This window comes from Anoplophora glabripennis, unplaced genomic scaffold, assembly GCF_000390285.2.
Source record: "Anoplophora glabripennis isolate ALB-LARVAE unplaced genomic scaffold, Agla_2.0 scaffold145, whole genome shotgun sequence".
Classification (NCBI taxonomy): Eukaryota; Metazoa; Arthropoda; class Insecta; order Coleoptera; family Cerambycidae; genus Anoplophora; species Anoplophora glabripennis.
In genome coordinates this window covers 592,996-616,651 of record NW_019416303.1, presented here as the reverse complement: position 1 = coordinate 616,651, position 23,656 = coordinate 592,996, and the positions used below count along the sequence as shown (strand labels likewise).

The 23,656-nt window shown below is 36.3% G+C and overlaps 1 protein-coding gene across 2 annotated transcripts; it reads right to left on the bottom strand.

Annotated features, from left to right (window-relative positions):
• Positions 1-4,186: 4,186 nt before the first annotated feature.
• LOC108904289 (zinc finger protein 33A) lies at positions 4,187-23,424 on the bottom strand. 2 transcript variants are annotated; one of them, XM_018706780.1, is made up of 7 exons: positions 23,338-23,424; positions 22,009-22,358; positions 15,234-15,653; positions 11,522-12,150; positions 9,809-10,163; positions 8,281-9,063; positions 4,187-5,637 (listed from the first exon to the last, which is right to left on the bottom strand). In XM_018706780.1, the coding sequence occupies exons 2-7, from the start codon at positions 22,328-22,330 to the stop codon at positions 5,000-5,002; spliced, it is 3,147 nt and encodes a 1,048-aa protein (XP_018562296.1). In that variant the 5' UTR covers positions 22,331-22,358; positions 23,338-23,424; the 3' UTR covers positions 4,187-4,999. The 2 variants fall into 2 exon arrangements, with proteins under 2 accessions (XP_018562296.1, XP_018562297.1); XM_018706781.1 differs by lacking the exon at positions 23,338-23,424 and adding an exon at positions 22,871-22,985.
• Positions 23,425-23,656: the final 232 nt, after the last annotated feature.

The following is a 23,656-nucleotide window of genomic DNA, read 5'->3' as shown; positions in this document are numbered from 1 at the left end:
TGTTTCGGAGTGTGTTATTTTTTAAAATGCATATTTTTTCGGGTCATTATGCTGTGACCTATGTATCTGTTGGCTGTTACTTACATTGCACTTCCTTAAGCGGTAGACAGACTAGGCTGCTGTACCAGCCGCTGGTGGCTGCTGGCTGCGAACAACACATAGTATGAACTGTTTTTACTAACTGGCGAGCAAAATAACTAGCAGCTCGTTGAGTAGCACATGTTAACTTTAATGGCCGCTAGTTAATCATGCTGTTAACAGCACGTGAGTCGCTTAATGTGAACCTTCGCACACGCACTGCTACTGGATAGTAGCTGTTAATTGTAGCCACAGAGGACATACTATTCAACACAAAACTGATTTTTCTCGCTAGCAGCAGCAATAATACCAGAGCTGGGAGTATTTTGACAAAAAAGTACCAAATAGTATTTTGTATTTTGTAATTAAAATACTTTTGTGATAACCCCAAAACTATTTTGTGTTTCAAAGACTTTAATAAAGTATTTTGTATTTTAAAAAGTATTTAAAATATTCTAATAATACATTGTGTAACGAGTGAGGAAAAGTTGCCAATAGCGCCACGCGGGTGGAAAGCACCCAAGTAGTGCTATGGCAACTTTTCCGAAGGAGTTGCACATATTATTTTCTATCACAAGTGCAAGTCGTTATGGGATCTATAGCGTAGGTGGTTATATGCATGGAAAGTGCCAGATAGTACAATGGCCTGATGTTATTTTCATACTGTAACGCTGGAGCATATAACCCCCTACACTATAGATCCCATAGCGAGTGCGCGTGATAGAAAAGTAATTTAAAATACCCAAAATACTTACCAAAAACAAATACTTTTTGCCCGTTACGACTAGCGACTGGTACAACACGTGCTAAAAAAAAATTACGCACTTGCACGCCTGGATTTAGCGCACTCTTCTCTGCATTCTGCAATCTGCAATGTGCTTTGTATTATTGCTATTTTGTCTACTACCACAGCTAGATAGATCAGCCGGGGCACTCTGGCTACAATAATTCAGATGCGCAGTTTTCATGAGGCAGGCTTTAAAGCACGCTACAAGCTTGCAGAGCGTAGCCTGCTCCGTCACGTAGCGGTTAGATCGTAGTTTGCATCGACTCAACCAGCGACGTATATACGGCTTTTGTGTGTTAAGTGTTTTTACCCACAATGTCTTACGTAGCACATTACGCAGCACAATTTATATAAAAAAGATTTTCAGATAATTTGACTAGAACAAATTAATTAACATGTTTTGTTATTTCCCACTTCCCAGTTTAATGAAATCCCTGATCTGTGCGGAGGGTAACGACATAAACAACACGCAAAAAACGCCCAGCTGAAAAAGTTCAAAGGCGAGAGTGCCCCGGCTGGTTTATCTAGGGTGTGCTTACTACCCTTTAGGTCACTATAATAATCAAGTCGACAATCAATCATCAAAATTTAAAATTAGTTTATTTTTCATTACTGGGCTATTCTAAGAAAAACTAATTAAACATTATGAGTGAATTAAATATTCTGCTTCTCAATAATCCAAATGAAAATTATTGTTTCCAGACTTATGTTGATTTTTTTTTAATTTTTTGATCTTGAACATATAATATCTTTTTTTAAAGTCACATCGTAAAAGTTTCAGATTTAATATTTCTCAAAAATATTTTAAATACAGTAAATGAATATTTTCAATAGTCTAGGGGAGATTTCGCTCAGCAAAATATGTAAAAAAATTTGTATGAACATGGGTGTGCAAGTGCTTCACTTCCGAGATAATTTTTTTTAAATTAACTTCTAAAGAAATGCTTTAGCCGATTTGAATGAAATTTTTACGGTTTCCTAAAACAATTATGATACATCAACTGGAACAATTACATTTGATCCAGAATTTTCAGGAGCGTACCCAGCGAACAAGTCGTTTTTTCTTTGTAAAAAACAAAATAAAATAAAAACGAAGTGGGACACTAAAAAGTGTCAAGAAACACAAATGTACTATTTTTAGTGGGTTTATCTAAATATTACATAAAATTCTGGAATAAAACTTATTGGTCCAGTTGATGTATGATGATAATTGTTTTAGTAAACCGTAAAAATTTAATTGAAATCGGCTAAAGCATTTGTTTAAAAAACTCAATTTTAAAAAAGAAATTAACACTCTGTATCTGAGAAACGAAGGACATGCAGACCCATGTTAATCTGAACTCTTTTACGTATTTTACTGAGCCGAATCTCCCCTAGGCTTTGTCACTTCAACTCTCAAACACCCAGTATTTAATATTCAACATACTTAAATTATTATTTTAAATACTAACAAGGAGAAGGTAAGGTAATCGGATTTTTGTTATTTTTGATATTTATGGTAAGTGTAGTTTGCACCTTGAATAAGAATTTTCCGAAGTAGTTCTACGCAACGTTAATGAATTAACGAAATAACCGATTTTGAAGTTTAACCTGCCAGCTAATCCACTAGATGCGACATATTTTTCAACTGGGCGCGTGGCCTAGCTAGTAGCGTTCGAGTCCAACACTTACGAGATTGCTGGTTCGAGTCTCGTCGTTATAATACTTATACTCCGTGGTCGAAATTATAAAGAGTGACTAAGACATAATATAAAAACACTATTACTATAATGCGTATAAAATATAAAATGATTTTTATACGGTTCAATATTATTTATCTTTGTGCCGCTCGCTACGCACATCGATAGAATCTATAATTGTCTATAGATTGTTACACTGAACGTCGATCTATATTCTATCTCTGTCTTTTGCACTTGGTAGGGAATAGGGAAATGCTTTTTTAGTTGGGTGTAAACAGACTTGATTTACGAGTCCTGAGAAACGTCAAAGCATAAGCGTAGACGAGGTGTCTAATTCCATGGCTATAATAAATTTATAAATTAAAAAAACACAACTGGGACGTTTAAAATGCTGTAATAATTAAAATGGATCAAAGTGCCGGTTATAGCAAACCGTAAAAAATATTAGATGTTGTTTTATTATCTTTTTTTAATATTTTCTATATATCGTAGCCTTTTACGCAGACACGCCAATGGATTTTCGTTCCCGGCACGCTTCATCCCCCTTACTAGTCCAAAAGCTAGCGATTAGTCACTCTTTATAATTTCGGCCGTGGAGTATAGCGTGTTCATAATTTTCGAGATAAGAAAACGACTAAAAAAACATGATGCGATTTGAAGGGGGAAAAAAATTTCGCACGAGACTCGAACCAGCGATCTCATGAGTGTCGGACTCGAACGCTACCGACTAGGCCACACGTCCAGTTGAAAAATGTGTCGCATCTAGTGGATTTAGCTGGCAGGTAAAACTTCAAAATCAATTACCTCGGTAATTGATGAATGTTGCGTCAAACTACTTCGGAAAATTCTTATTCAAGGTCCAAACTACATGTATCATAAATATCTGTGGGTACACATGTCTGCAAGTGACTCATTATGAGTGTTACATCAAGAGCGCCAGCCTGACGCACCAAGATTCCAGGAAGGGACCACGGCGGATTGGCGCTGGCGACCAAATGCTTACTTGATGCCTGCGAGCGATTCCACACACGGAGAGTCTCCAGCGAACGCTATAAAAATACTTTTATTTTTCCATTGAGAGAGTTTTATTTTGCTGCATACCGAAGCAACCCTCATATCAAAAATTACAAAAATCTGATTACCTTGCCTTCTCCTTGTAAATAATTAATAATATTTAAAATACTTTGTCAAAGAAGTATTTTGTATTTTAAACACATTTTGAAAGTATTTTGCCCAGCTCCGAATAATACAATACCACTACAATATAAAACCAATGTGAACCCAAACCAGCGGCTGCTTGCAGTGGATGTTTGCAGCCAGAAGACATCAGCGGCTGGTAAAGTAGCCTAGTCTGACCGCCACTTTAGTCTTAGCTAGGAATCTTTGACCTACCCTTGTTGTTCTAGGGCTAAGCTCTGTGGTGACGGACCTGATATCGGAACCCCTAGATCTGCCATGATGTTGATTCGGTTCTTGTTGTTGGCTTTAAGGCCCTTGCAGATGGAACGGTTTTTCAGATAAGTTCGCCAAATTGGTATCATGAATATGCCGTAATATTCCGAAACCGCTAGAAAATCCTATCTAATCATTCATTGTTTTTTTTTTATTGCAAGACTGGGGAAGATGATGAGAAAATCACAAGACCTAACCAAATATTTATTTCCATCAAGATTACAGCAAGGGGGGAGCAAATATATCTAAGAGTGCGGCTCCACATCTATAAGTATTTACAGATAAGACGTGATTAAAATACAAACAACTCGACGGCTCTTGTATTTACTTTAACATAAAGTAGAATAAAACTATGACATCTATAAAAGTAAAACGCTTTAAACAGACCCTCGCTTCGTGCTGGAAACAAGGGAAATTATTATAAAAATATAGACAAATGTTTCTAATCAATTATTAAGTTTAAAACTAAATGTATATATAATATGTATATTATTTATAATTAGTGGTTCGTTACAAATTTACACAATTACTCACTGGCGAAAGGGTAAGTCCGTCGCAAATCCCAAGGATTCCAAATAATTTACTCACACTGCCGGGTCGTAGCCAAAATCAGACCAACTCACAGCTAATGTTAATCATCGACAGAGTTTCCCGAGACGGAAAATTAGATTTTCTTTTACGGAATCATATCGACGAAATTTAATGTGGAATAATAAGCAATGCCTTACAGGTATGCCAAACGTTTTAGAATATTTTTTAAAAATTCAACCGAAATTGTAACTCGAAAAATATTTTTTCTTAATATAAATAAAAGCAAACATTCATGATACTGTTAAGAAAAATATATAAAGTATATCGGTAAATTTTTACCTTTAAAACAAGAAACGTTCATCTTCAACGCTCCTCAGACATCCGAAGTTTTAGCTGTGAGTTAGACGTAATTTTTCCCCCGACCGCTGGCCTCGAAACCGAATTGTGGACTGCTCGTCACCGAAACTTAACATCAAATGTGTATAGGCACGTGCACCAGCAGCTGGGCCCTGTCGGAGAACACCTCGCTGCACATCTCGCACTTAAAGAGACTCTTCGCTGTAGCGTTGGCGTGTTGCATCGAAATCTCTGCCAGCTCGTGCAGCGGACTGGGATCCATTATCTCCTGCTTGATTGAGTGCTGTATTATCTCCTCCTTAATAGTTAACGGAGTGCTAGTCACGTCAGGGAGGATCGATTCTACCTCGCTCTCGTCTGATTTCTTGTTGCTCTTCACCTTGGAGACGATCATACCCTCCTTCACTAGCCTCACCTTGCTTCCGGGACCGATTATGTGGCGGCCGGGTTTGAGACTGTTGCTGGAGCTCCTCGTCCGCTTCTTAATCTCTACGATACTGACAGGCACGGGTTCTTCGCTCTCCACGGTCTGCTCGGCGGCCACGTCGGGTGGTTGCTCCACCTGGTCCATGTATATTACCCCGTTGCTGTGCTCGGCCAGGTTGGCTTCCTCTGTGGGTTGCTCCACCTTCAGTAGGTTCTCGACGGCCTGCTGGGCGTCCTTGTCAGGCTCGGGGAAAGTGGCCAGCGGTAATTTCTCGGTCTGCAGGACGTGGTAGCTGACGTTTTTCGTTCTGGGCCTTATTCTCTCTCCTGAAAATGTGAAAATATACTTTTGTGTTCTAAATATGACGCCAATCGTAGGATACCGAAGGTGATTAACAATACAGGGTGACTCAAATTTGAAGTTTTTAAATGTGGTATTGTCTTTTTTTGAAATATTTTTAATTCTGTGTTCACTTGTGACTTGAATTGCATCCAAATATGTTTCAACCGTTATTATGAGCTTTTTGAGAACATTTTCAGATAAATTCCTATATTTAAACTCTATATAAATGCCAGACAGCTCAAAAATTGAGTTTAGTGTCTTTAATTTAATGTTACTTATTTTTAATAAAGGACAGTACTTAAATAACGGTTTGTTCTATTCTATCATCAGTCGTGCAACAGTGAGCAACCTTTATTATTCATCATTTTGTGAAAATTATATAGTGAAATGGATATCAGAAAAGTAAATCATGGAAGTAAAACGACAAGAGCGGATAAAGTGAATAAGGTGAAAGAGGACTTCCCACGAATCGTTATGAATCCTAACAAGACTGTAATCATGAGTGTTTCAGCAAAAAAACTGCAAACTTCAATTGATTTGACGAAGTTTTTGTTACCGTGTTGTGCTGAGAAACAATTACAATGTCACAAACTTCTACGCTTGGTTTTGGGTTGAAACTCAAAATAGTGTCCTTCCTTTGAGCCCTAAAGTGTTCCTTCTTGCACAGATATTTTCAACGCATACGAAGTAAATACTAGGTTCGCTTTTGCAGAGTTATGTGTGAAATATTTTCAAAATCAGAAGAAAAATATGGAGTGAAATACACTAATTACATGGACGATGGGGACTCTAAAACTTATAAAAGCATAATAGAATGTGCATCATATAAAGATACAAAGATATCCAAGAAAGAGTATTTGGACACGTCCAGAAAAGAATGGGCACAGGACTAAGAAATTGTAGGGGAAATACAAAAGGGCTTGGAGGAAAGGGTAAATTGATAGGTAATCTTATTGACAAACTCATAATTTATTACAATCTCGCGATAAGACGTAATAGCGATTCTGATGAAAAGTTAAAGAAAGCGATTATGGCCATCTTTTTTCACATGACGTCAACCAACCAAAAGCCACAGCATGACGATTGTCTGCCAAGAGCTTCATGGTATACTCGGCAGCAAGCTAAATTCAAATGAGTTTTAATAACCTGACTAGAAAAATTTCTCTCGAGCCTTTAGTTTTATCGCCGTCTCTAAAAGATCAGAACTGGTGCCTAACGGCAATATAGCGACTCACCGTGGCCCGATCGGCCAGGAAAACTCGTCAAATATCAAAATTTATTTCGACGTCTTCACTGACGTTTGTTTTTGTCTCTGTTTAAATAGCAGATATACTTCGGGTATCTCTTTCCCACCAGAAAAAGTAAATTTTCGGTGGACTCTTTTTAAACTGGAGATTTCACATAGAAGGCACGAACAGATCACCTTCAAAATACGATGTTGGGATAAAGGAAGGCCTTCGCCTCTTTTCGCGAGTGTGGAAGCGAGAGTAACCTACAGCTTTTAATATATATATGGATTTGGAGAATAACACCCAAAGTTACCCACAGTTGTTCAGATATTGTAAATATTCTCATTAATATCGTGACAGGTACTTTAAACTCTGGAGCCAAGTCATATTTTCCAAGTTATGGATGCGTTAGGCATCAAGGTAGGAAGAAACGCTGATGAGTATTGCGAGATCGAAGATGTATAAAGAGTTGTGTACTGCTAAAGTCAAAACTCACAACATGACCCGTGAAGGGAGGATTCAGTGAAGGCAGTCACGGATCATTGCAGAAGACGTTGCCAGTGCTGCAGAGAGCCTACTCTATGGCCCCGGAATCGCAGATTAATGGTAAAGTAAAAAAAGTTTTCTCAAGATATAATATTATGTAATGACGAATTATTGCTTACAAAAACTGATTTTTCAAAAAAAAATTCTCCAAGTTTGGAATACTTATGAAGAATATCATGCGATTTACCGAGAAGTTAACTAGCGATGAAGTTCCCAAGCGTGTCAATTCTTTGGCAAACTTCAACCGCAATAATTATCTCAAAACATACTATTCAAAGAAATCTTTTTGATATTTTTGTTACAGATCAATCGACTTCATGTAATCTTAGGGACCGCAGGCCGTGCAAGTGAGGAACAATTTTTACCCCAGCCATAACAGCAGCGCTCCCAGCCGATATATATTTATAAAAAAAATATATAAAAATGCCTTTTTCAAATTTAAAATGAAAAAACAATATTAAATTGTATAATTTACCAATGAATGACATTCATTTTTAATTTAAATAATTCTTTTTCTACAAATAAATCTATGAAGGGCAAATCATTAAATTTATACCTAGTGGCTTGAGATGACATCTCCTTCACAACACGAAAATATAAAAAACAAAATGATTTAAAACTCCAGAATTCTCAGCTGTGATGCCTAGGAATCTTTGTGCTCTAAGATTTGAGCTATATTTAAAAAAATTAATGTGGTAATGGTAATCGAAAAGAATCTTACATGACAACAATAACGTTTTTACGAAATGAAAAAATTGTCATGAAGTAAAAAAAAAATAAATGGACCATGCATATCTATTTGAGAATTTTGTATATAAAAAACACACAGTTTTCAATTGAAAACCTTCTTACCTGTGGCAGACTTAATTTCAGCAGGCTGCGTCCTTGTGATCAACGTCTTAGTTTTGTGCCTCACCCTACCGTCTTCCCCTGTTTCCACCGCTACCCTCGTCTTTTGCGTGTGAATCATCTTGGGTCTGGAAGGCATCGCTTGGTCCGCCTTTGACTTCTTGGGTTTCGCCTTAGTGGGAGTCGTCTTGGAATTGACTATCGAGTTGATGTTTTCGATGGCGGAGGAGCAACTGTTGTACAAGTCGGTGTAGGTCTCTGTCAGCGGATCCTTGGGCGAGACGGGAGCAGGGGGAGGCCTTTTAGCTGGCCGTCTCGGAGTCCTCTTCCTCCTGTCACGTTCCTCGTCGCTCTCCGTGAAAGTCTCCTCCATGCCGTCCATATTATCGTTGTCGTCTTCCTCTATGCGGTTTGAAATCAGCTCAAGCTCGTGCGGCTTCAGCTTCCTCCTCCGTTTGTACTTCCTGGGGCCCACCTGGGGCTGCCGTTTCATGGCGGTGTTCATGTCGCAGTGATGGATTAGATGCAGGATGAGGTCCTGGGACGTAGCGAACATGTCTGAGCAGACGGAGCAGCAGTAAGGCGTCATGCTGTGGGTATATTTAGGGTCGGGGCCCGAGTGGTGAGAGCGGATGTGTTCTCTTAGGACCACCCGTTGATTGAATGCTCGGGGGCAGACGGCGCAAGCGTAAGGCTTCTCGCCGGTGTGGATGCGCTCGTGCTTGCGCAACGTGCCGCCGTCCGCGAATGCTTTCCAGCAGAATCGACAGCCATAAGGCCTCTCGCCTAGATAGAGAAAAATAGAACAGAAGTAAATAGAAACGTTTCATGTAGTTAAAAAGTACACATATAAATGGAAATTACGAATTATTACGTAGGGAGTTTTTTTACGAAAAATATTTTATTTTTTTGCTCCTAAACCGTTAAGGATATGAAAAAATGGGAAGGGTAAAAAGTTCCTAAATGACATGTAGTATTAAGAGCTATTTTACTTGTTGGAGGTGGCTAACTTAGAAAAAAGTTGTGAGAGAAATAAAACCAAGGGGTGCTAATTTCTTTCATTCAAAGACATAAACCAGAAAAAAAAGACTACCAAAAAATACCATTCAACTAGTTGTTAATGTGTATCAAAATTCAAATTTCTAGGATTTTTTTTGGCCATTTTGAGATTTGAATATTTTCTCAAGGGGGGCTCAAATCAAAAAAATATATAGGAAGTACCCCCCTAAAATTACTTTCTAAACACCTCCTTAAAATATTTACACATCATTATGAAACACCCTGTATATTACGAAAAAAAAAAAGTTCGGAAAATTTGTTTATTAGCAAAAACAGTCTGAAGATGTTTGGACAGGGAAAACTTTATTTAAAGAACAGAAAATGTTTTCATAGATAGAGGCAGGATAACCATCATTTGTTTATTATGGAACAAAATTCTGAAGATATTTTGATACGGAGAAAATCTTATTTATTTATTTTGGAAAAAAGTACTAGAAATGTTACGATTGGTAAAAAATTTATTTTGACCTACCCGTATGAATCCTTATGTGAATCTGCTGCGAGCTTCTCGATCCAAACGTCTTGCCACATTCCCTGCAGGGGAACTGCCTGCCCGAGACGCTACTGTGGCTGTGCCGGTGATTCATGAGCGACCTTCCGTCGGGGAAATCCTCTCCGCACACATCGCAGGTCACCACTTTGTTCCTGTGCGAAAGCATGTGCCTTTTCAGCCTAGCCTTGTTGTGGAAGGTCTTGGCGCACTTGCTGCACGCAAACATCTTCTCCTTCGAGTGCTCCCAGGAGTGTTTCAGGAGGGTGCGACGGTCCTTGCACGTCCGGCCGCACAGCATGCAGGTGTTGGGCGGCAGGCTCTTGCCATGCTTTGCCTGTGAACCGAAGTAAGTGTAAAATAATCATGTCAATTACTTTAATTGTGCCGTTCCCACAAAAAAAGTGTTTTCTACAAATGCGAACAATGTTAAATACTTAATTGCTGAACTACAGTGATTCGCAACCTATGCAAAAAAATTGGGGAATAGATGCGTCAAAAAATGGAGTCAATATCGCAAAGCAAGTTTTTGTAAAATCCTTACAGTTTCTGAGAAAAAAATTATTGAAGTTGTAGTATTTTCAACCTTTACATCGTTGGGCTACTGTAGTCTCTAGCGTCATTCGTGTTGTGCTCTGTGCGATTCCGAATACTGATATCCGATTTTAGTGTTATCATTGTTGCGATAGTGCTTACATTAGTTTTTCAAGTGTCAAAAACGGCTTACGTGTATAACAACTCGGAGTTGATGGATATCATTTTAATTTATGATAGCAAGACAAAATGCTTTAGCAGCTTCTCGTCTATATGCAAACCGATTTCCCGTTAGATATGACAAAAGTTACTTTTACCGAGGTAGTGCAATGCGGCGTGACAGGGTAAATTTGTAACCAAATCTTGGAACAGATGGAGGTTCATTCAGGGCGTATTGCAGTAGCTGAGGAACACATTATAGAGATTGTTGAAGAGAATCCCCAAATGAGTACCAGGCAAATTGCTCAACAAGTATAAGGAATGTCCCAATCAACAGGTTGGCATATCATACACGAGTCCCTTTCTGTTGTGAGGATATTTAAAAAAATGTGTGTATCGCACCGAAGTGGATACTATTGATGATTTACGTGAACGTATCATAGCTGCCGACAAAAATTTACGAGTTCAAAACGACAAGAACCAGAAACTTGTGTTAGTTCGTAGAAACTGGGTAAGACGGCCTCAATTCTTTAAATTTTTTGTCCGTTCATTTTTTACTTCACTTTTCCGCTGTGCCGGTCGCTGACCACATACTTTGCCTTGCGTAAGTCAGGTTATGAAGCTTACTAGCAATTAGGCCATGCTTGGCCCATTTTGCCTGCTAACTTACATACTACCCTCCACCTTAACAATCACAAACATCCATGGGTACGACAGAAAAATTCCTTCGAATTTTCCCGCCGCGTGCGGGATTCGAACCCACTACGGTTTTGCCGCACAGCCCTGGTTCGCCTCAGTAGGCAAGCCTTGGCCGCTTCGGCTACCGCCGCGCCCTTTGCCTTGCGTAAGTCAGTGCAGAAGTGTATTTCTAAATCATTTTCAAACTGACCTTTTTCATTTTTTTTCTACAAAATTGTAAGAGTTCCCTGTACATTCAAAAAAATTTTTTTTAATAAGTAGGATGCATTAGTAGGAAAATTATCCACAAAATAATTAGTTTACCTGAACATGGACAGCGACAGCATTTTCATCGGCTCCGCTCTCCCCGCAAATCATGCACCGATGCTCCGTTCCCCTAGCATGCACCTCTGCGTGGGCCAACAAATCGAGAGCCTCCTGGAAGGATTCTCCGCAGACGTTGCATATATGGCCAAACTCGTGTTCGTTCACAAACTCCTCCTTGATATGGACACGCTGGTGGCGTCTCAGATTGTCCTGCCGGTGAAAGGACAGGCCGCAGGTCGTGCAGTAGAATGTTCCATATTTGGTTTCCTCCTCCGAATAGTCCTCGTCCTCATCATCATCAAAGTCCTCCACGTCCCCGTGCTTCTGCTTGGCATGTTCACGCATCTGAACAGGGTCCCAAAACATCTCGCCGCACTTCTGGCACTCGAAAGGACTGTCGCCCTCGGCATGGACTCGGGTGTGTGAAAGCATGGCCTTCTCTCGAGCAAAACCAATGCCACAGTGCTGGCAGACGAAGGGTTTCCTCGGATCCGTTACAGGGTACCTCATTTCGGTCTGCTCCTCGGGGATGTACTCGGTGTATTCGGCTTTGCTATTATTCTCCATCTGCTCCATCAATTTCATGTCTTCATCTACGTAGTTGTAAGAACGGGAACTGGAAGCGACTGGTGGAGAAAATTTTATAAATATGTTTATTTTACCTTCACAATTTTATAAATAAAATAATCTCATTACACTTGGATAAATTAATCGAATACTTTTTGTTATCACTTTTACTTGAAAATAATCTTAAATGATTTCCGTAAACTTATAGGGAGTCATCCAAATAGAACTGTAGTTTGAAATGAATAAAATGAAACATATTTATTCGGAAAAACTTGTCCAAACCTTGGCAATTCGGTCTACAACTGTTTTAGATAATACTTCGATGACTATTTTACAAATACTTGTACAGGGCGTTTCTAAAATAGGGTTCCAAACTTCTGTTGCGTTTATAACTTATTAAAATAAGCCAAAAAGTTCCTATTAACATGTGCCCTAAAACGCACCCTTAGGAAGTTATATGCCCTTAAAAGGGCTCAAACAAACTGTTTTTTTTTTTCAAATAAATTGCAGTTATGAAGGATTCGATCATTTAATAAATAATTTAGGACATAAACTAAGACTATTTAATTTTAGAGTTACACTTACTAATTAAATAACTAATTACTACTGCAAACAATAGCTAAATGTGAAATAGAAAATAATGGGATTAAAATTTTTAAACTCAATTTACTTGAAAACCATTGGAAATATCGATTTGGACAAAGATAATATTTTTTACATAAAATTGTTGATTTTATAAATCTGTAGAGAAAATTGTGAAAAAATTGTGAAAAAATTGAAATAAAAAAAATTACGGGCCAAAAACCTCCTTCACCAACCTAAATGGGACGCATATGATTTGCATGTAGAAAAACGGAGTAGCCCATGTTATTTAACGTAAAAAGTTATGTAAGACCCATAAATTTTTTTCTATTTATTTGCTACCGTTTTGTCAATAACCGAAAAAAAAAAACCGTTTTGTTTGAGCCCTTTTAAGGGCATATAACTTCCTAAGGGAACATTCCTTTAGGGCACATGTTAATAGGAACTTTTTGGCTTATTTTAATGAGTTATAAACGCAGCAGAAATTTGGAACCCTATTTTAGAAACACCCTGTATGTGTTATGATGAGTAAACCCCTGATATAATTTGCAGCATCTTTTGCCCCAAAAAGTGTGTGCTGAAAATTGAAAATGTCTACTGTTATAATTCGTGTGTTCGGTATATGTGATTTTACAATATTGTCCAAAACTATTACCTGTGGCTTAGTAATCTCCAAAAAATGTGTGTAATTTTAATTCAAGAACATAAGTGATGAAAATCAATGAATAACATTGGTGGCAAAGTGTGTATATGCCTAAAACCACAATTGAAGATATAATTAAAACGTACCAAGGAACTGACAGCATAGACTTCTGTGGAAAGAATTCAAGTCGACCGCCAAAAATGATAAAAAAAGGCACAAGACCTCTTGTTAAAGTCTGCGAGCACCAAAGAAGGGACTACTGTGAAAGAAATTACTGCGGTGTGGAACAAAGAAACATATATTAACGTATTGAATCGATATTGAATTCAGTTTTTTGTGGTGAAGATAAATGACAGAGATTCAATTTTGCATTTTATTTGATTTAAAACAACAGTATTCCACCAGTTAAGACATTGATGTGGCACAAATCGTATAGCTTTATATAACGAAGGATATAGATACAATGACGTGTAAGGAGTCAATTTACAATATCGAACATTTTAAAAAGTTTTCAAGAGTTTTGTATCCAGTGAAGACAAGGAGTGGCAGTTTTTTTTATTCTTAGTTCTACACGAAATCGGACTAAAAGTAAGACAATTTAATGTTAATTCAAAACAGTGAGACAATGATCAAAAGAAACAGGGAACAAGAAACCAAAATGGCCTGCCGTAGTTCCACGTCTTCTTCAAAATCGCAAATCTCATCGATTAGAATTTGTCAGAAAACATGTTAAGAGAAATATTGAGCATTGGAAAAATATTCTAACACATACATAAAGAGAATATTATCTCTGAAGACCAGAATACAATTATGGAATCCAAATGAATGGACTCATCTACAGAAGAGTTGGGGAATGTTACACCAGCTGCAATCCCATGCAGAATGTTAGGTTTGGAGTATAATGCTTTGGAGAGGTATTAGTTGAGAGAAATTTGTGATTCGTGGAAGTGATTGGACAAATAACTGACTTTAAATCAAAACAATCCTGCAAAACCATGTTTTGCTATATATTGGTTGTATGGACATGAAGGATTTGTTTGTAGTCCGTAATCAAACATTAATTTGGCCACCATATTGCCCAGACCTAAATTCAACAGAAATGTGTAGGATCGGTTAAAATGCCACGTATAACGAAGAATTCCTGTTATATGAACTAGAGAATAGAATATAATTCCTCAAAAATATATTCAAACTCAGTAGAGTACTTAGTAACACTGAGAAATATGTAAGTAATTAGATCTTAAAGAAGAAATACCCGTTACCAACTATGTATACTTTTTTTTAATCAAAAGCATAGTATTTGCCAACCCAAAAGCATTGCAGTCAAAGTAAATCTCCTTAATTTTTATAACAATTAGAATCAATTTTTTTACACAGGGTTCATAGTTCAAAAGTAATAAAGAATTCCCTGGCTTTTCCTGACTTATAAAAAAAAATCCAGGTCACTTGTAGTTCATTTTTACATACTAATTGGTGTTTACGGATTAAATTTTTTCTCGACGACTCCATAATCTTTTTTATACCCTAAGAACCTCTTATAAAGATTTCAAAACCACAAATAGTTTTCTCTTTCAAGAACCCAGGGCCGGCTTTCACAAAATTTCCAGTTGCAAACATCAAATTCCCTGACTTTCATGAATATTTTTCAAAATTCCCTGACTATTCCCTGTTTTTTATGAAGAATAACAAATTCCCTGACTTTTCCCGGTATTCCCGGTTTTCCCGGCCGCTACGAACCCTGTTACACTTAAAAGTGCTAAAATAAACTTCTTCATGATGTTTAAATCACTTCATTCACCCAGGTTTTATTTTTACAAATAGAAATTATGAAAATTTAAAAATATTAGACAATTTTGTCAATGAGCTTATTAAAAATAACAATATCTGCAAATAAAATAAAAATAAATAAATATGTACCTGTGTCGTCTCCTTCAAATGAATCATATTCCTCCTTCACCTTATTCTTCCTCCGCCTCTTCTGTGGGGCCTTCCCCCTCTTCCTGGCCTTCTCGGCATCAGAGGAATCCTCCAAGGCCTGCATATCTTCCTCCTCTAGCCCGTCGGCCTCAGGTATGTAGGCGTGGATCTTGAGGTGGTTCATCAGATCACATTTCCTAATGTAACGTACCCCACACAGATTACAACCGTGAGGCCTATCTGTCTGATGAGCCACCATGTGGTTCATCAGGTTGGCTTTCTTTCGGAACCGACGACTGCAAAAGTCGCAGGGGTATGGTCTGGCAGCCGTGTACTCATCTTGGTCGGTGGGCAGGGGAATGTCACAGTCCTCCTGAGATTGTTCCTCCGTGCCGCCAACGGCTTCCTCTGAACCCACCACTGAAACATGGTTCGGTGAAGTTCAATGTTTTATACGATAAATTTTATTAAACTGTAAAATTTATGGTATGCCTTTTTTTGATATACAGAATCTTTCTTGTATTGTCTGTAATTATTTATTCGTAACTCTTTTTATTTGATTAGGTATTTCTGTCAGGCTGAAAAGGAAAAAATGTTAAACAAATAGCCCCTTGTACAGTGCCGGACCTTTGAAAGTGGATGACTCTTATAAGCAAATTGTCTATAATTGGCCTTTGTGAAACTGACTTGAAAATGTGAGGTTCAAATCGGCTGTCATTATGTCAAATTTAATGTGTGTCTATCATACTAGTTCTAGTGAGCAAAACAAATCAAAATTAGGTAGCAAATTATTTATTTTTCCAATACTGAAATATATTATACATTCTAACGGCCATTCATTCGCCGTCAACGAAACGTGATTCGTAAAGTTAGTATTTTGTCCAAGCACCATTTTTGTCTATAACACTGCAATCTACATGGCATTGATAAAATTAATGTTCTTAATGAACCATTCTGACGACAATTATCCTGCTTGAAAGTGAAATTCTGAGGATACAGCATAGTCACAACAAACATCAGGACTTTGGCAGCTTATCCAAGCCCAAACGTTAATGGAGAATCCATCGCTGCGCTGTGTGGGTTTCACATAAGGCTCCGAATACCTTATAATCTCTGGTGGGTAGACACGGACAGAAGCATCGGAGCAACACTAAAAACTTTTTTTGTCCGAAAATATAATATTCCCCCAGAAGGTGTCTGGGCTTCCTACAAATTGTCTTGCAAACTCTAACCTCTGTTCTTTATACTGGGGAGTCAAAGCAACTGTATTTGTGGCCACATATTTCTTCAGCTCCGAATCTTTCACTCGCTTCCTTGCAGTTCGCACTGATCCAGGAAAATTCGTCTCAAATGAAGCCGCTACTGCCATGTCAAAAGGATTTATTCTTAGGTGGTGTTTACTTTTCGACATCCACCTCCATGAACATAATGTACGTGACCCTCCGCAATCCATTTTTCTTTGAGTTTAAATATGCTGTTCTTGCATACATGCAGATCATCCGCAATGACCAATCATTCTGAAGTAAAGTTATAGCTCTCGCTTTCCCTGGTTCCGTTAAACGCGCCATCTTGAATTACCAAGCAAATTACTAATGACACCGACATATAAAAACTTGTCAAAATAAAAAGTAGACCACGTCACATTAGAAAAATAAATCGTCCACCTTCAAAGGGCCGGCAGTGTACCAAAAAGAATAAATCAAGGGGTCGATTTTATAAACTTAATTTTGCCTAAGTGGAAACGGGCAACTTGTATAAATTTTTTTAAATGTCTAGTAGTAATCTAGGTATACTATATAATGTATTGAAAATATTAGAAATCTCTTAATAATTAATTACTAAAGTTTAGCATACAAAATAAATTTTTAAAATGGGTGTTTGCTGTTACACTAATTCGTGACATCATTTAGTGGGATCGAGAATCGGGAAGATAAATAAAAGGACAGTCTAAAGGCAAAAGCAAAGTAAGAACAAGAGTCTAAAAATAGCAAAAATTCATTCCGTTTTGAGGTTCTCCGCAAGCACGTTTCTTTACATTAGGATCCGTTTTGTCAGCATGGGAGTTGTCTAGACGGCAGATGACCAAGAATTAGGTTGTGTTATCGGTTACACTGAATGACACCACAAACAACAAATTTAAATTACCTAATTTCACAAATTAATTTTATTGTAGCATTAAAGACATTATTTTTTTACCATTGTTAGTTGTTGGTTATAGCTTACAAAATGCAGTTCTAAAAGAAAGTGGATTATAATTTTTCATGACTACAGAATAAACATTGAAACACGTTAAATGTGTAGTTAATGTGTTAAATGAGAGACAAAATGGTTGTTATTCAATGCAACATAAAATTTAAAAAAAAAGTAATATGAAAAAAGAAAACCAAAAGAGTCCATGTTTGTTATGCTAAATAGTGATATGTTGTAATGAACTCCAACTAATTTAGTCACATGCTAATGTCCGATGAACGATTGTCTTTTCCGATGTCTATTTTGTATGCACCTAATTTTCTATTTGATGTAGCTCTAAGTGCTAATATCCAATGAACAGTTTGTCTATTTCACCAAATGGCTATAAAAGCCGAGCTCCGAGCGTGAAGATACTGGAGTGTTGATCGACATTCCTCAACACAAAGTAAATCCTCTCTTCCTTGGTATCGGCTTTCATATCAAGATATTTCTCTCTTTGCCCCTGAAGTTGCAAGGGTTGTCATTGACTCTCGGAGCACTCAGGAGTTCCCATTACTGTTTCGTCTGAAAATAATGTGTCGGCTTTCCTGCCTGTTTTTGAGCCCCATTTCCTAAGGGGTGCCTTACCCACACCTTCCTACCAACCACCCACCTACTTCAGTTAAAAACCAAACAGGGATAAGCTTTATTTCTTCTGCTCACACCTAGAAAGGCCGTTACAATGTGTTTCAAATCATTACTTAAATTTTGATAGTTGATTGAATATTTTCAACGAAGCGGTAAGTAATAATAAAATAAATATTATACGATACCTTACATCTCTATGGGAAGTAGATAAATAAATCAAAAAAAATTATCACATACTATAAGTCAATTTAATAACTAACGAAACCAACGAAAACAGTGAAATTTTTCGAAACGTTAACTGTGTAGGTAATGTGTTTTAGTTATTATCATGCAATCGTGAAAATTTATTATCTACTTTCTCAGTGCAAGATATGTCTAGTTAGGCAAAACTAAATTTATAAAGTTAACTCCTTAACTGATTTTTCTTGACATAAAGAATTATTTATTTACAATTTTTTCATTTTCAGTATGGTAAATAAATACCCAATAAAAAAAGAGTATCTATTCTTACCAAATAAACTTTAAATTATTTATTTACTTTGTATAACAATATATATTTTTTTTTAATTTGTTGACTTACACAACTTTTTTATCTTGCAAAAATTATTCAAAAATTCTTAGACTAAACTGTATATAACTACACTGAACTCTCCTTTAATGGACATCTCTGAACAATGGACATCTCTAGTGGAAGGATAGTTTTTAAAACACACCCCGTCATTATAGGCCTACCTTTGCATTTAAATCTCCTTTCGGCGGACAATCTAAACAACAGACAGTAAAACTTTTGAGGAATAATAAAAAAATTTCCTTCTATGGGCAGATGTTTAATACATTTCTTAATCTTAAATATCGAAGAGTTATTTTACAATAATGAAGAATAATGTATTACTTCAGACAGAAAATATTAAAGAGGCCTGCAAAAAGTTGGGAGATATTGAAAATTTTTTGTTTTATCACACAAAAAGTAATATTCAAGTTGCAAAACGCTGTTAAACTTAACACACGTGTATATCTATAGCTGTCATACGTATACTCTGTGTTAAACTTTGGTGGCATTTTAAAGCTAAAACATTGATTTTTCGAAAAAAACACAAGAATAGTTTTTTTTAGATTTCATTAAAATAAAAAACTTTTATGTGAAACTCTTTTTCATAAAACGACAAGTAAACTCCTCGCTACTTGGAGTCAGTTTTTGGCGGGGAAGGGGTGGATTTGAGGCTTTGTGCCCATTGAGACTTTTGATCTACATGTTAAGAACTATCAATCTGCAAAGTTTCAAAAAAATTGGCCAAAACCCACTTCCCATAAGAAAAGTGCGGGGTCCTTTACTGGTTTAAAACAAACGATTAATACATTTTTTTAAAATAATAGAATGCATATGTCATTGTAAGCTTAAAAAAATGGCGAGTTTTATGATAATCTTATAAAAATAACTTGTTTCAATAAAAACGTAAAAAAAATTAAGTTACTAAATATACTAAAAAAATATATATTTTCTTTTATTTAGATATATCTCTCCTAACAACGGATATTTTCCACTGCACATTTGCTGTCCATTGTAGGGAGAACGCACTGTATATATGAACATAGAATACTTTTACATAAAGTAGTAAAAAGCATAATTACAATTTAATTATTTAATCTTTCATTGGATTTGTAAAAAATACAGTAGAATCTCGTATAACTGGCTCTTGATTATCCGATTCACCAAATTATCAGACCATTTTCATGTTTCGTGTCGTGTCAATACGCTCTGTCTTTCAATTTAGATCTGACATATTTAGACAACATATTTTAATGCAGTATGTAATGGCATAGAAAATCACCACATGCCTATCTGTCATTGAACATTTTCACCTGTACACACTTGTAACAAAAGCCAGATCCGTGTAATTTATGGGACGGTTGTCAGAAATACTTCTTGAAAACATATCACCATGTCATGTCTGGGATACACCAGCCTATGCTGGAGACAGAACAAAGAAACCCATATTTTTAATATCGCGCGAAAACACAAGGAAGGCATAGAGGTTCCAAATTAGAATTAAATCAAATTGTTAAATTCATAATAATTGGAAAAGAAAGATATCATTACGAAAAGCTGGTTTTTCCGACGGGTTCATTTCCCAGCCATAAAACAATAAAATGATAAGTTTGACCAGCCCGTCTCGTATCGCTTGTGGTACGAGGTCACAAGAGGAAGGTGTAGGGTTATTTGTAAGTTTAGTTTCAAAATTATTTAGACAATTGTAAATTTCAGTCAATTATATAACTATTAACATGGTATAGTTATGCCAAAGCATCCAGATATTCAGGGAGTCCACCAATAAGATAAGAACAAAAACTTCTGGACCCAAGAAATGGGCGTGGCGAAGCGAGGTATCGAATTCAGAAGAGATCTCTGAAAAAAAGGCAGTTTTTCCTTGGGTTCCACATTGAGCAGTCTACTTAGTTTTAAAACCCTTGCTGGAAAGTTTTGGTGTTTTCTTGTTATTCCAACATAAGTGTCACCCTATACAACCAACCACTGGATTACATTGTATATGGGCGACTACGGTAAGTGTCTGGAATTCATTATCTGAACATACAACATTTCTAAGTTCCCACGTATTAAATTAAAGTGTAATGATAATTATAAACTCCTTTTCGAGAATTAAATAGTAAACTATTTTGAAATCTAGACTCGTTATGATACTGGTCATAACGGTAGATAGATAAATAAAGAAATAACCCCTCAGGCTACACACTTAATAATACCAAAAGGAATAAAAATCAAATCACGAATGGTAAATTAATAAAGACGAACTATATAACTGATTTGATTAAAAAAAAAATCTAGAACAGGTACTATTACCCCTAAAAAAAACTGACCCCCCACTTAAAGTTACACCCTGTATATTCCTATAATATTCATGAAACACTCGTACAAAAATTGAGCTGTGAATCCTATCCATTGTAAACAGGTAAAAGGTTAAAAAATATAGTTATTAGAATTTATTCTTTATATTTAAAATTGAATAAATACTCATGCAAATGAGATGACGCTATGATTGTTATTTCTTACTACCAATAACAACCGACAGCAGATAAAGGCAGAAAATAAAGTGACAGTAGCCAGAATACCATGTGTAGCACAAAAACTGAAAGAAAATTTGTGAAAAGTTTTCCGTTTATATTTTTAAGAATCTGTAACAGTTTTTTGGAAGGCCAACATTTGCAGTTCTCAGCTGCACATCAATGGCCAATAGTAGCGACTAGCAAACACCAATGCAAATAACTCATTCTATTAAAGAATCAAACCATAGAATTTATATATTTATACTTAATTTTAATATAGCTCTAAATGTCAATATACACGTTGATGTAGAACTAACACATGCTTGTGCAGGAGCAAATGTGAAATGAAAATTTGGACAAACACTATGCAATTTACTTGTTCAGTTAGCTTCATAATAGCAATAAAAAGAAAAAAACAATGAAGATTCAAATGGATAAAAACTAACAATATTTATATACAAATTTATTATTTTCATTGGATGAGAACACATTAACACCATTAACCCTTTCGCTGCGCAATACGTCTGAACGTAGCTACCGCGCCGTGCGCAATTGTTTATCGCGTGTGAATATATACGTCTGGAGCAGTGAAAGGGTTAATAGATAAACAGAGGAAAGCTATTATTAGTCCTCATGTGACTGTCAACGGCATTAAGGTTTTTAACTACTGATTGAAATTTTGAGGGCTCAAAATTTTCCTCAATTATAATACCTCAATCACTACAATGACAGTTTTTTATTACCATGTGTGGGTGTTAATTTTTTTATAAAAAATGCACAATAATAAAAAACAATGAAATATTTATTGAATATTTTAAGCAAATCTTCCCAAAAAAATTAAAAAATAATGGAAACGAGCCTACATTATACACGCATCATATTAACGTAAATTTCTCACCTATTTCTTCTGGGCAGCTCTCTCCCCACTGTTCTGTAATAATCTCCTCTGAAACCATCAGCTGTTCCTGGTACTCGGGTTCGGCAGTCTCCTGCATGACTAGCACATTTCCATCTGTGAGATACATAATTCTTTCCACCGGTACATCACCCTGTCCATTCTCGGGTGTTTCCTGTACGACCTCTTCTGTTACTCCCTCAGAGACGCCAGTAAATTCTTCTGTTTCTGCCGGGAGGATCTCGTTCTCAATGCCGCAGATCACCTCCTCCGCCTGAACAACAGTCGTGGAGTCCTCCCATGTTAACCCGAAAGACTCCTCCATTGTTAGGTGTTTTCAAACATTTTGACTCCTGTTGGGAATGCAAGGTCTTAACTTATGCATATATACATTTTTTTTTCAAAACAAAAATAACTGATATTGAATTGAATTAATAATTGAATTAATGTTAGAAAAATTCCCTTTTGTTTGATAACACAATAATAGTACTTGTAATAATATATTTTAGTTAGTACATAAACAGGTGAAACATTTTTAAAAGCAATATAATTTGTAATAAATAAAGTAAATAAAAACTTGCTTCAATTCAATTTTTATCATATATACTACATATCCTAAAACTTTTGTTCTCATATCTAGTAGGGATCTGCTATTAATTTGTAACATATTTTTGATTTGGCCAAAAAATATTAACATGAAAAAATATTTTAAACTCAATTTTAAACACCGTTTTGTAATTAAATGAGTGCCTATGAAGTATCAGTCAGTTTTCATGACAAGTTTTTATGATAAATTATTCATGGGTGTTAAAAAATTTGATTTTCTTTAAACCATAATGCTAGACACAATAATTCCCCTACATACCCAGCAATAATTCAATGACCTCATTCTTGTTATTTTTTCGACCGAATATCAAATCAATTACGCCTATGTATGGCAGATCTTGAAGGAAATGCAAGGAATGGTAAATGGACTCATCCCAAAGCAAAAATTTTAGGTTATTGATATTTTGACAAGTGAGGTTATGCTTAATTGAGGTTAGTAAAGTTTACTATTTTGAAAAAGGTAAACAAAAAAAAAATCGTCCAAATTTTTAACTCGTTCTAAAGAAAATGACTAGTCACTACACGGCGAAATAATACGTTGTAAAATTAGTGGTTACTACGCGCTGTAAACGTCCATTACACATCAAACTTCATTGAAAGAAAGGAAAATTACAATTACATCACCACTGAATTCTACAAAAATTATATACGAGACGCAAGCCTCAAGTCGAACAAACGTGATAAGTTTGTTGTATTTACAATTTTTAAGTAAATTCGTATACTTACATGATAAAAAGTATTAGAATTTGACAACCTAACCAAGCTTTAGTAAAGCCAGCGTCGACCTTCACTTTGCTGTGGGCAAATGGCTGCTCGGTAGTAGGTTCTCTGTTATGATTGCACAAATTGCAACAATTTGTCACCCTCGGCAAAATGTAAGTAATTATAAAACTGACATTTTCCAATGCATAAAATTGAGATATTTTCTTGACTGTCGCTGTTTTTATAGCTGTGAAAATTATCGAAAATAGGTTAGCGATAAATAACCTACAACTTCTCAACAACCGCCAAAACAACTGCCTACTTCCTGTACACTCGGCGGGAA

Coding starts and splice junctions, on each gene's coding strand:
- LOC108904289 (XM_018706780.1), bottom strand. CDS start 22,330: ATGGAGGAGTCTTTCGGGTTAACATGGGAGGACTCCACGACTGTTGTT. Junction 12,151..15,233: donor ATTTGAAGGAGACGACACAG/GTACATATTTAT, acceptor TTTCTCCACCAG/TCGCTTCCAGTTCCCGTTCT. Junction 9,064..9,808: donor TCACATAAGGATTCATACGG/GTAGGTCAAAAT, acceptor TTCTCTATCTAG/GCGAGAGGCCTTATGGCTGT.